Consider the following 13,004-nt stretch of genomic DNA (forward strand, 5'->3'; position numbering starts at 1 on the left):
GTGATGCCCTTTCACATGTTTTATTACTGCTAAAGTAAATAAAAAGAATCAATTCTGTAACCATGTACATTCCTAGGACAGGTGTGATGTGTTTGTTGTAAGCCTGTTTCCCAATGTTAGCTTAAATTTAAATTACTATTTTGTTCTATTCCTCCTAGAGCTTATCAGGTGTCCCACATAGAATAAGAGTAAAAATATTCAACCATTAATAAGAACACGTGTAACTCTACTAATTACTTATTGATTTTTAGATGGAGCTTCATAATTTTTGTTATGGTATCATGAGTCAATTCCTTAGCGAACATTCTATCCACATTATCCGAAAAATAAGCCACCAATCCAAAAAAAGTGATTAAAGATTAGTGAACTAATGTAGCTGTGAAACTTAACAATATAACTTCATCAAATCAAAACACAATGAAAATTAGATGACTGAAATTCACCATGACGATAACTATTTTGGCATTTAGCACCAAGAATCTTTTAAGTGCAAGAGAAGAAAGAAATGTTATAATCATCCTATATAGCGTTTATTCACTCTACTAAATATAGCACAAAGAATTTACACTATTAAATATAATTAAATACTTCATTTTGATCACTTAGAACTTTATCCTTACTAAATTACGTACTAATTTTCTGCATTGATCATGTTTGTTTATTTTTCTGTATATCACGACCAATTATATAAGTTGGTATGGGAAATTAGTTTTGGGAATTTGACAGTTACATACTATAAAATGAAACTTCACAACAAGTATTCTAGTAATCTTGCCTCAATATAGGACCACAGCATTAGTAGATGCACTAAATTATGACAAGGCAGCAAAATAGTACATGTCAATTTCATGCCTTAATTTTGTTTTATATACCCCATTTTAAATTAAGAAAAAATCATGTCATATTCTTCCCTTTATTTACATGACTTAAATGTTTTTTAATATATATATATATATATTAAGAGTGTTCGTGTTGCGGTTGGTGCGGTTTTTCTCTAATTTTTTAGACCATATTGCATATGCAGTTTGAACAATTTTTCAAACTGCAACTCGCACCGCATAGACCTCAAACTGCATAAACTGTACCGCATAAATGCGGTGCAGTTTTGGCGGTTTATACCTATCCCCAAATAATTTAACAATTAAATATTATAATTAAGAAATATTCATAATAAATCTTATAACCATAGAATGTTTAACAAAATAATTAAATGTATAACAAGCTAATAATCTTTAAGCAAAACAATAAAAATATAACAAACTAATAACAAATAAAAAATATAATATAAAAGTAAATATTATTTTAATTAAGGAGAAATATCTTTATATTGAAGTAGAATATGCGTTAACATCAAACATTATATTTCTTTCTAGATATTGTATATATTATATTATACTATATAAATATTTGTGCATTAATTTTAAATGTAGTAAAATTGAAAAAAAATAATATAAAAAAATTAATATATATAATGATGCAGTGCGGTGTGGTTTGAACCGCATTTATAAAATTTAAAACAGCAAACCGCACTACATCGCGCGATTTGGAATAAATACAAACCGCAACACGAAGGGTTTTAAACCGCAAATTGTGGTGTGGTGCGGTGTGGGTTGTTTTATGAACACTTCGAATATATACATATATATATATAACAATTCTTCTATATGGTGGCTTCACTTTAAGCCCTACCAGTGTGGCTCTTCATTGTTCTCGACTCGTGAATAGTTTTCGGCGCGATTTTTTTTTATGACCGTGTATATTGTAGTTGTTTAGAGCATCCTGCAAATTTTCAGAAAATTCTGAATAATTTACCGTACCAAAAACTAGGTTCAAACATGTTGTTTTCTACTCGCATAAAAAAAATTAGTCACACATGCAATAACATGTTTGAACCTAGTTTTTGGTACCGTAAACTATTCAGAATTTTCTAAAAATTGCACTGATGCTCTAAATAGCTATAATATACACGGTCATAAAAAAAATCGCGCCGAAAACTGTTCAAAGATCGAGAACACTAAAAGACCTGTATGTTTGACTTAAAGTGAATCCAATGAAAGAGAATTATCGTGTGTATATATACATAGGGAAGTTCTTTGGTGCGGGCGTACGGAACGCCCGCACCTACGGTTTTTAATATATATTTAATATATATTAGTTTATTATTATTATTGTTATCATTACGGTTTTTAATATATATTTAATATATATTAATTTAAGTTTTGTTGTAGTCAGATTTTAGTCAGATTTTATTGTATCAATTAGTCAATGTTTTGTATCAATTAGTCAGATTGTATTAATTAGTCCATGCTTCTATCTCTGCTTTTTTTTCTTTGATATATATGCTACACGTAAGTGAACCAAGTGCAAGTGGGTGTGGTCCCCATCCCCTGTTATGCATTCTTCTTCATTGTACTTTGTTTTTTCAAAGTTCAAACAAAAACTATTTTCTAATTAATTTTTATCATATTTTACACAAAATAAAACATATATAAAAATTAATAGCATAGAAAACACAATAAAATAACTTAAAAATTGCTAAAATTCATATAAAATTAATATGTTCATAAAAACATAAAAAAAACCATCCAATTATTCAAATATATCACTTAATCCAATTTTAAATGTACGAAAATAAAGATTACCAAAAAGAGAGAGGGCGATTATATTGTGCGATCCTTACCGTTTTAATATATATATATATATATATATATTTTAAAGTCATTGACACAAGTAAAAAACCAATGATGCTATCTAGAAAAGTCAAAAAGTCAACAATTATGGTTTGTTAGTAAACAAAAAACCAATGCTTTCTAGAGAAAAGTCAAAAAGTCAACAATTATGGTTTGTTAGTAAAGAAAAAACCAATGCTTTCTAGAGAAAAGTAAAAAAGTTAACAATTATGGTTTGCTAGTAAACTCAACAATTATGGTTTGTTAGTAAAGAAAAAACCAATGCTATCTAGAAAAGTAAAAAATCAACAATTATGGTTTGCTAGTAAAGAAAAAACCAATGAACCAACGATGCTATACGGTTTTAATATGTATTTTATTTTTCTAGAAAATTCAAAAAGTCAGTTTGTTTTTATATATTTATTTAATTTTTTAAAAAAAAAATCCTGAAACAGGTAAATAAAAAAGCTATTGTTATCTACAAAATCCTATCTGTTCCTTCTATTTTTACATATATGTGAAATTTTGCTGGGTTTTATTGAAGGAGGCGAAGACAAAGAGAGTAGTGGAAACCAATCTCTACGGGGAGAACAACGGTGGCATATATCTGATATGATTGACTTTATACTTGATAGCAAACCAATAAAATATCCAGAAAGTTTCAGATATAGATGGGGCCATCTCTTCTCTTCAGAAGAAAGTTCAGCACTCAACTTTGTTATATTATAATAGATAGACACATATGTATTGCCTTTTAGCCTTGAGTAAAAAAAATAAAAGCCTTCAGTAGCCAAAATAAATAAATATAAAATCTTTAATTTTTCTTTCAAATTTTGTCAGTCGTGTGTCACTTTAAAAAAAAAAAAAATTTCTTTGCAGCTTTTTAAAAAAAATAAAATTATAAAAAAAAATATAAAAAACCATAACTTGTGTCAGTGACTAGAGCTGTAAATACGAGCCGGGATTTTGAGTACGACACGAAACCGGCACGAGCCCAGGAGGCACGAGCACGACACGACACGAAAAAATATGGGCTTGGGCCAGACACGACACGACACGGGCTTAGCACTGCACGGCACGACAAGCCCGAAGGCACGACACGAAAGCACGAACAAACTAGCCCAAAAGCACGACACGATAAAAAACTAGATATTTTGATATTAATAATCATAATAAATTTTTATTTGTCAATAATTAATAAATTAAAATGATAATATATATCTTATTTTTCTCAATGTTTATATTTTTATAATTATATTAATTTATTTTAAGATTTGTTAGTTAAATTTTTAGCATTTATTAGTAGGTATTAAAATTCTAATAATTATCTTTGATATAATTTTGTGTAAAATATTGTTAAAAAGTATATAAAAATATCTAAAATTATAATTTAAACAAAGAAATGTATTTGGTTTGGTGGTAAGTCCATTGATGGTTAAAGAGGATGCGGAGGGTTCAATTCTCCATCTTCACATTTTTTAGCAAAAAAAAAGTGGGCCCAAATTTGGGCCTGAATAAGGAAAGTGGGCCGACCCGACAGGACACGACATGGGCCGGGCCCATGGGCTGTGCTGGGCCTACTCTTTCAGAAATGGGCCGGCCGGGCCAACCCACATTTACAGCTCTGAAATTTCTCTTTTTGGATTGGTTGGTCTTGTTTAAATTTCAATTTGTTATATTTCAAATCAACATAATAATGTTGTAATAATAAATAAATAAACAAATAAAAAGATAAGACTGTGATAGCTTGGAATAATATAGTATATATGTGTGTGCACCATAATGTTTATTTATGATATTGATAAGAGACATTGATTGATTGTAGTTGAAGTTGACTTTGTAGTTAACAAATATATATATATATATAGAATATTGTTACTGTGCATTTCTTAAGAGGTATGCATCGATGCATATTTTTTGTGATTTTTTATGTTTTCTGGCTTGTGAATAGTTTTTGGCATAATTTTTTTTATGACCGTATTTATTATAATTATTTAGAACATCTTGTAAATTATGAGGAAATTTCAAATAATTTACAGTGACAAAATTTAGGTTCAAACAGGTTGTTGCATGCGTGATTAATTTTTTTTTTATATGCGTGAAAAATAATCTGTTTGAACATAATTTTTGATATTGTAAATTATTCAGAATTTTCTGAAAATTTTCAAGATGTTCTTAATAACAACAGTAAACACACAGTCAAAAATAAAAATCGCGCCCTTAGACACAAAAAAATCTCAAAAGATGAACCATACAATTACCCTCAATATATATATATATATATCAGTATTATATCACAGCCGCCGTTTATGACGTGCCAAAAAAAAGTCTCGACAAGTGCAGACTTTTAACAGCTCCACATGAGCAATACCCTAGATACATATGCTTAGAATCTTTTCTTTGGGACCTACTTTCTGCATTCTCTGCACTAATGTCAAGACCACAAATTACATGCTCCATTGTCTAATCCACACATTACAATCTGCCATGTTAGGACCAGAGAGAGACATGGAATTCGTATTCATTTATTTGGCCATTGAATTCTTCATCTCCCATTTTCCTACCTTTTCTTCATAAAATAAAAAATAAAAAAAGGAAAATATGGCGCTGAAGGGTGAAGGTTTGATCACTGTTGTGATTGAGAAGCTTAACGAAATATTGCTTTCTACAAAAATTAGCAACTTGAAAATATTTAAATTACTTAAAGAGTTGAGTTATAAGTTGACAGTTGCTAGTGTACTGCATAGTGATGCTGAATATAGACAACTTGAGGAAGAAGCTGTGAGGAAATGGCTGGATGATTTCAAAGATGTTATTTACAGAACACAAGACCTGGTGGACGACATCGACTATGATCTCCTATCCAAGAATAGCCGAAAGAATAAAATCATGTCAAAGATCGTCTCTCACTTTTCTAAATCTACCAAAACTCATGTAAAAGGTGAGCTTTATATTATTATTATTAATGTGTTGGAGGTCAAAACTATTCATTTTTCCTTAACTTAATATGATAAAACTGGTACAGAGCTCTTGAAGGACATAACTTCTCTTCTAGAGAGTGAACTCGGTCGTGATTTGAAAGTAGCACATAATATTGGCAATGGAGTTTCTTCGACCAAGATACGTGTTGCTCCTTGGCTAGAAAAAAGCCAAGTTCATGGAAGGGATGATGATAAAGATAGAATAATTGAGCTACTGCTGTCCAATGATATCTGGGGCAATCAGATTGGTGTGCTTCCCATAGTAGGCATGGGTGGCCTTGGCAAGACCACTATTGCTCAACTCATCTACGATGATATCAGATTGGAAGAACATGGTTTTCAACACAAAGTATGGGTTACTGTATCAACAGACTTTGATGTTTCCAGAATATTACAAATTATATTCCAGCAAATTAATCCTGGTGGTAAAAGTGAGTCTGGCGATCTAATACTTCACCTGCGTGAATTTTTCAAAGATAAAAGATTTCTCATTGTGCTTGACGATGTATGGGATGGGGATGATGATTATGATGAGAACGGCAAATGGCATATCATAAAGAGCATCTTTGAATGTGGAGACTGTGCGAGCAGGATTATTGTGACAACTCGTAGCAGAAAAGTTGCATCGAATTTAATAACAGGGCCAATTTATGAACTACAAGGCTTATCTAATGAACATAGTTGGAAAATATTTGTGGAGCAAGTCTTTGGTGGAGAGTTAAATGCAGATCAACGTTTGGAAGAAATAGGTAAAAAACTTGTTGAGAATTGTGGGGGTATCCCATTGGCGATTCAATCTCTTGGTGGTCTTTTGCGGTCTGAAAATGATCCAAAACAGAATTTGTGTTGAGTAGTACTGAGGTCACTGGCTCTGGCTCAAAGCAAAATGGCAAGCTCGACGAACTAAGTGATTTAAATTACTTGAGAGGCAAGCTCAAAATTAAAAATTTGACATCTTCGGAAGATGGTAAGACAGCAAAAGCAAAGTTGTACGAGAAGCACCATCTTCTATCCTTAATATTGATTTGGGATATTGACGCTTCAGTTCATCATGCTACTGATTGTGAGGAGACACTAGAAGATCTTCGACCGCATCCAAATCTTAGAGAACTATCTTTATCTGGTTATGGTGGCAGCAAGTTTTCGAGTTGGCTTCCATCGCTCGAAAATCTTGTCAAACTATCTTTATCGAGATGCAACAGATGTCATTGCCTACCACCACTACACCACTTGCCTAATCTTGAAATATTGGTAGTAGATGAGTTGATGAAGCTAGAATACATTTTGGAGAAAAGAGCCTCATTTCAATCCTTGAAAGAGCTCCGACTTACTAATTTGCTGGAACTAGAGAGATGGTGGAAAGATGGCTTGTTAGAAAATGTGGAAGAAGAAGAAGAAATGTCCACATTTCCTAGTCTTTCTAAACTGGTCGTTGAGGATTGCCCCAAGTTGACTTCCATGCCTCTGTTTCCATATCTTGAAGATCTACTAGTGCTGAAAAACACTAGTTGGGAGCCACTTCAAAGGACTGTGGCTGCAAAAGAAGTGAAAATGTTTCCAAAAACATCTGAATATGAAGCATCATCAACTTCTTTCACAGCTTCTCCTCTGTTTAAATTGAGGGCACTACAAATCATTGATATGTCCAATGGGGATCAGCAAATGTGGCAGTCCCTTCGCAGCCTCCGTTGTGTGACGTTGGATCATCTTGTTGACATAAACGATCATCTCCAAGGACTTCGACAAGTGACCACCCTGCAACAACTCCACATATGGCGATGTAATAATTTAAAGGAAATTCCGAGTTGGATCAGAGACTTCAAATCGCTTAAGACAATTTCGATCAAGCTATGTCCCCAGTTGACAATACAACCTTACAGAAACAGCCCCAAGCTGGACATTGAGGACTGTCCTCAAGTTTCTAACATGGAAAGCATGCTTAAAAATTGGTCTTACACCTAATATATATAGTCCAAAATCCTCTGCTGTTTCAGGTATTGTTGATCAGTTTTTGCCTATTAGTTACCTAAGTGGTGTTCTCTTGCTTATTATCATATTCTCATTTATGAAACTTGGAATATATTTATGAAATTCCATTGTGCAGCAAGTGAAAGTCACGATGGTAAGCATGCAGTTTTTTATGAAATTCCTCATTTTTCTAAAGATATAGTTAGACTGTTATTGACATTATAAATTTTAGTTTATTTGAGGATTGAGCTACCATTATCGATGACCAATGTGATGGATAGTAACCTCTTTGGGGCTCTCATATTTGAAGAACTTGTATTTTTTTTTTTCTCTTCTTTAATTTCAAGAAAAAATAATATCTCTATAACAGATTTCCTTTAAGCATGAAGAAATCTTTGAGCTGAAAAACTCTTTTGATAAGAAAAATTAAAATTACTAGCTTTGGCAACCATGGAAATCAACCATTCTTCTAATGTTCTTGAAAGATGAAACATGCCTCGCTTAATTATATCTTCATCTGATTCAATTATTGATTTGTTCATGTATTCAGGAGAAATTGTGCGGTTGATGTTCTTGTTTCTCAGGCTTGTTTTCTGGATTCTCCAAGTTGGCGGTTTAGTTCGTTTGAATTTACTTATCCTCATCTTAATAACGACTCTGTACTTTTGTCCAACTTTTATTTTTGGTTGTTTGAGCTTGCTTGCCATGTTGTTTAGTTTGTTAGCTATTGTGTTCTGTGGCCTTTTCAGTTTGGTTTCTCATGTTCTTCTTATTTCAGACATTGTATTGTTAATTATTTTGTCAGCATATGATTCTCTTATGATGCTTTTTCTCCTTGGTAAGTCCGACATTTTATTTAAAAAAAAAAAAAAATTTTGTTCATGGCATATTGAAGATACAATTCCAAGTTTCAGTGTAATAAAAATCATAATATCATGAAATAGTACAGTGGAGAATAGTTAGTTTAGTTAAAAGCAGTTGGTTAAGATCAGTTTAGTTGTGTTAAAGTCAGGAGACTCTTGATTACATATTGCACAGCTTGTTAATTACTTGGATATTAAGACTTATCCGATTCTGATTAGCTCTGGCATTGCTATATAATAAAATGGTTGAGTTTCATTTCACTGTGTAATTCTGTTCATTCCTAACTATTATTTTTGGCTAAGGTTCTCATAGTTAGATCCATTTGAAGTTTTCTTTTTAAGAAAAATGGGAATCTTATTCAATTGAATCAGCAAAGATATTTAACAATTTATCTGCACTATATATCTGGGATTTACTTGTTCACTATAAATCCAGGATTTGTGAATATGAGACAGCTCAAGATACAAACAACTTAGTTTGCTTCTTTAGGAGATCAGATTTGACCTGTTTATTTCTGCCAGAGCCTTGAAATGGTTTTAGGGTATGTAAAATTATAGATTTGTTGGTGTTAGAGATGTCGCATTGGCACATATTAATTCAAGCATTCGAAGTTGTTTCAGCTAGTCGAAGATATTGTCTAATTGGACATGTTGTGCACATTTATGAGGTTATGAACATTTTACAGCAACTTTACCCAACTATGAGCATTCCTAAAAAGTCAATAAAGGGTGGTTGACTTTCTACTCTGAAAGTAGCCCGGTCTCCCCTTTCTATTATAATTATTTTATTTTGTTCAAAATACTAAACTTATATTTAAACTTGAAATTAATTTTTTAAGACTTTTCCTCTCCATATGCCCTTTTGGTTTACTTTCTATAAATTATAATTAGGCCTGATAATCTTCCTCCTTATCTCATTTGTATATCTCAATTATTTTCCCATCTTTTTCTTCTTAAGACTGTTACAAAAATGAGTTGGCTTTAAGATAATGGAAAATGTTACAGCTGATTTGAATCCTTGACCAAAAGACTGATTGCACAGAAACTGAAAAACGAATCCGACAAACTCACCGGGGTAAATTTTCTCAACAATGCATTCTTTTTTCTCAATTACTTGTCTTGAAGTGTAATATGTTATGTTCTCTGCATTTTGCTTGTGATTTTTAAGATTACAAGGATAGAATCTATAGATGATACTAATGAACTGTTTGTTTGACTACATAAATTGCTAACATTTCACTCTACGCTAGATTTGATGCCACCCTTTACGCCGATTCCAAGTAAGGTGAAAAAGCTATGGGATACATGGGGCCTCAGGCTGTGCATCACCACAAGTCTCTTACTGCAGGCCTTCTTGCTATTATTAGCACCTTCTCGTCAACGGTCACGAAGCAACCTGCTCGCCAGGTCTGTCTGGGCCGCTTACCTGTTAGCCGACTGGATTGCTGCTGTGGCTATAGGACTAATCACCAAGAGCCTCGGCGACCCCGGCGACCCTGAAGGCAATGATGATCTTTACGCTCTGTGGGCATCGTTTCTTTTGATGCACCTCGGAGGCCCTGACGGAATTACTTCTCTGTCTTTGGAAGACAATGAGTTATGGATACGACACCTCTTTGGACTCTTTTTGCAAGTTATTTCAGCTGCTTATAGCCTGTACATGACACTCTCCAACAACAAGCTATGGTTTCCTAATGTCTTAGTTTTCATTGGAGGGAACATCAAGTTTGCAGAGAGAACTCTGGCTTTACGTCTCGCAAGCTTGGACCACTTTGGAGCTACCACGTTGCCAGATCCAGATCCTGGTCCAGATTACCAAGAAGCTGAACTAGTATACTCTACAATGAGGTCTGTCCAAGTTCAAAACTCGATAACAGAGATGATGATATCGACCATGCCTGGTGGGGTTAGCAATTTTGGTACCGCTGAACCTATTTCTTTCTTCGAAGGATCAATTCAGAAATTTTTTGATGAGATGAAACTGCTAGAAGTAGCATATTCCTTCTTTGGAACCTTTAAGGGACTTGTTGTTGGCTTCCTTCTCAGCTCCAAAGATCGAGAGTCCAGTCGAAGTTATTTTCTCCATGAAACTGCCACTCGTGCGTTTAGATTGGTGGAGTACGAGCTTAGCTTCATGTACCAAGTTCTCCACACCAAGGCAGTTGTCATACATGGAAAACTTGGTTACTCCCTTCGCTTCATCACTATTTGTTGTACGGTTTCAGCCTTCTTGCTTTTTCTATTCATTGGAAAACATGGTTTTGGTCAGTTCGATATTGGTATTACTTATGCTTTGTTCATTGGAGCCATTGTCCTTGATGCCATTTCTGCTTGTAAGCTTATCTTTTCGGATTGGGCCCTCATGGTAGTTAAGGATAATCGGATCATTAGACATGTTCCAGAAGCTATATTGAAAAGAAAAAGATGGTCCGAATCAGTTTCTCAAAAGGACATAATTAGTCATTGTCTGGCACCTAAGATGGGATTCCGAGACTTGGTTGGTTGTCTTCACAAGTATGGGGAGTTAAAGCTGATGAAAAGGATCTTGTGCAATTTTTCGTACTGGAAAACAGTCGATAGTTATCTTAAGGACTTTATCTTCAATGAGCTGAAGAAAAAATCCCAAAAGGCAAGTAATTTGAAAGATGCAATGGAGGCATGTTCCGAAAGAGGAGAAGCGGCTCTCTTGCAGAACTCTTATAGCTATATCAAACTAAAATGGAGCATAGGAGAGTTCCAATATGCTGAAAGCCTTCTTATTTGGCACTTAGCTACTGAACTCTGCTACGATCAGACCAGTTTAAGTACTTCAGAAGGAGAATCATTCTGGCAACTATTTGCTCAACGCTGTTGTCGCACATGTGTTTGCCAAGGCTACCGAGATGACCAATCAAGTGGCATTAACCAAGAGGAAATCAACTATAGAAACATTTGCAAGCTCATTTCGAATTACGTGTTTTATCTTTTAGTCAACAAGCAAGTCATGTTGGCACCAGTTTTGGGCAATTGGAACATAGTGTTTAGCGATACTTGTGCAGAAGCCAAAAGATTTTTCAAAAAGCACAAGATTTTAAGTCATGCTAAAGCCTGTGAGAAGATTCTATCAGCGAAGCCCAAAGTTAGATCGACAACTATGAAGGGTGACAGGAGTAAATCTGTGTTCTTTGATGCATGTATTCTGGCACAACAACTTCAGAATGAGGAATCCCAGTGGGAGATAATGAGCCGAGTTTGGGTTGAAATGTTGTCATATGCTGCCATTAATTGTAGGCCATTCATTCATGCACAGCAACTGAGCAAGGGAGGAGAGCTCTTGACTTTCACATGGTTGCTAATGAACCATTTGGGCTTGGGCACCCTATTCGCCGAGCAGGAACAGCAAGCTGGAACAAAAATGGTTACAATCATTTGAATGAGACTTAGATATGCATGTCACACACACACACACACACATATATATATATATATATATGTGGGGTAATCCTCACAACTCTCATAAAACGATAACAGCTCACACCTCAGCTACTTGAAAGGATAACGGCTGTCAAGGGCAGTTTTGTCTTTTTCATCTCTTGTAATTTTATTTCTTCTTTAAATAGGTTCTTTTATTTCTAGAAACAGAGAAGGGTGAGTTACTGGGTTGTATTTTGTGGGTGAGAAATTATGATTGTTTTGAGAGAAGCTTGTGTGTTAGAGGTTCTGGGTTTGCATCGTGTAGATGCCTTGATGAAGAGAACCTAAGTTGCAAGCTAGTGTGTTCTTGTCATTGCTGGAAAGTAATCTATTGTTGTACATTTATGAGTATTTAGTGGAAAGAGCTCAACTGGAAGTAGGTCAATTCTGTTGGGGCCGAACTAGGATAATTTCTTGTGTGTTTTTCCTTTTATCTGTATTATTTTTTTCTGTTATTTGAGCATTGCAGGTTGATTTGAGTCTTGGTGTTGGGGTTGAATCCCAACAATATATATATTTATTAATGTGGACTTGAGCGGCATGCATGTTTTTTATGGGTTAAAAAAAACGATGTATGAACGTTGATTGAAGTAACACAGCGTATATAATGTAAACTCGTAAATCATTATGTGTAATGTAAGCATATACATTGAATTTAGTAAGCTTATTTAATTTAAGTTTGTGGTTGCACCAAAGAGAGCTATGAATATAAGTGAAGACTACTGAAAGAGAGATTGAAATGAAAATGATAAAGCTCTTTGATAAACTTTCATGGAGGGAGCAAGCTCATATATTTATGCTAGTAGCAAGATATTTAACAAAATAACAACCATTCCAAATCTTGGAAGGCTGCACTAAACAGTTACACAGCTCGCTCTAACAACTCTAAGAAAATAGAGCAACCATCGAACAATCATCGAGCAACGTCAATTTTTTCATGAAAATATTGATTTTGAAGGCCCCATCGAGGTAGCATCGAACACCATCGAGCAACAATCGAGCAAAGACAATTTTCTAAATATTTCAAAGTTTTAGATTTGAAAAATAACTCAAAGATCATGCCCAACTCG

General features: G+C 34.0%; 1 protein-coding gene across 3 annotated transcripts; it reads left to right on the forward strand.

Moving 5' to 3' along the window:
• Positions 1-5,128: 5,128 nt before the first annotated feature.
• Positions 5,129-12,413, forward strand: LOC133829695 (uncharacterized). 3 transcript variants are annotated; one of them, XM_062259462.1, is made up of 4 exons: positions 6,513-7,644; positions 8,169-9,023; positions 9,487-9,556; positions 9,732-12,413. In XM_062259462.1, the coding sequence occupies exon 4, from the start codon at positions 9,737-9,739 to the stop codon at positions 11,891-11,893; it is 2,157 nt and encodes a 718-aa protein (XP_062115446.1). In that variant the 5' UTR covers positions 6,513-7,644; positions 8,169-9,023; positions 9,487-9,556; positions 9,732-9,736; the 3' UTR covers positions 11,894-12,413. The 3 variants fall into 3 exon arrangements, 2 of the variants coding, with proteins under 2 accessions (XP_062115446.1, XP_062115445.1); XR_009891852.1 differs by lacking the exons at positions 9,487-9,556; positions 9,732-12,413 and adding an exon at positions 5,129-5,610 and having other exon boundaries at positions 5,695-7,644; positions 8,169-8,742; XM_062259461.1 differs by having other exon boundaries at positions 8,169-9,556.
• The last annotated feature ends 591 nt before the right edge of the window (positions 12,414-13,004 follow it).

The sequence above is a fragment of the Humulus lupulus genome, chromosome 4 (genome assembly GCF_963169125.1).
Source record: "Humulus lupulus chromosome 4, drHumLupu1.1, whole genome shotgun sequence".
Lineage (NCBI taxonomy): Eukaryota > Viridiplantae > Streptophyta > Magnoliopsida > Rosales > Cannabaceae > Humulus > Humulus lupulus.

Coding starts and splice junctions, on each gene's coding strand:
- LOC133829695 (XM_062259461.1), top strand. CDS start 9,737: ATGCCACCCTTTACGCCGATTCCAAGTAAGGTGAAAAAGCTATGGGAT.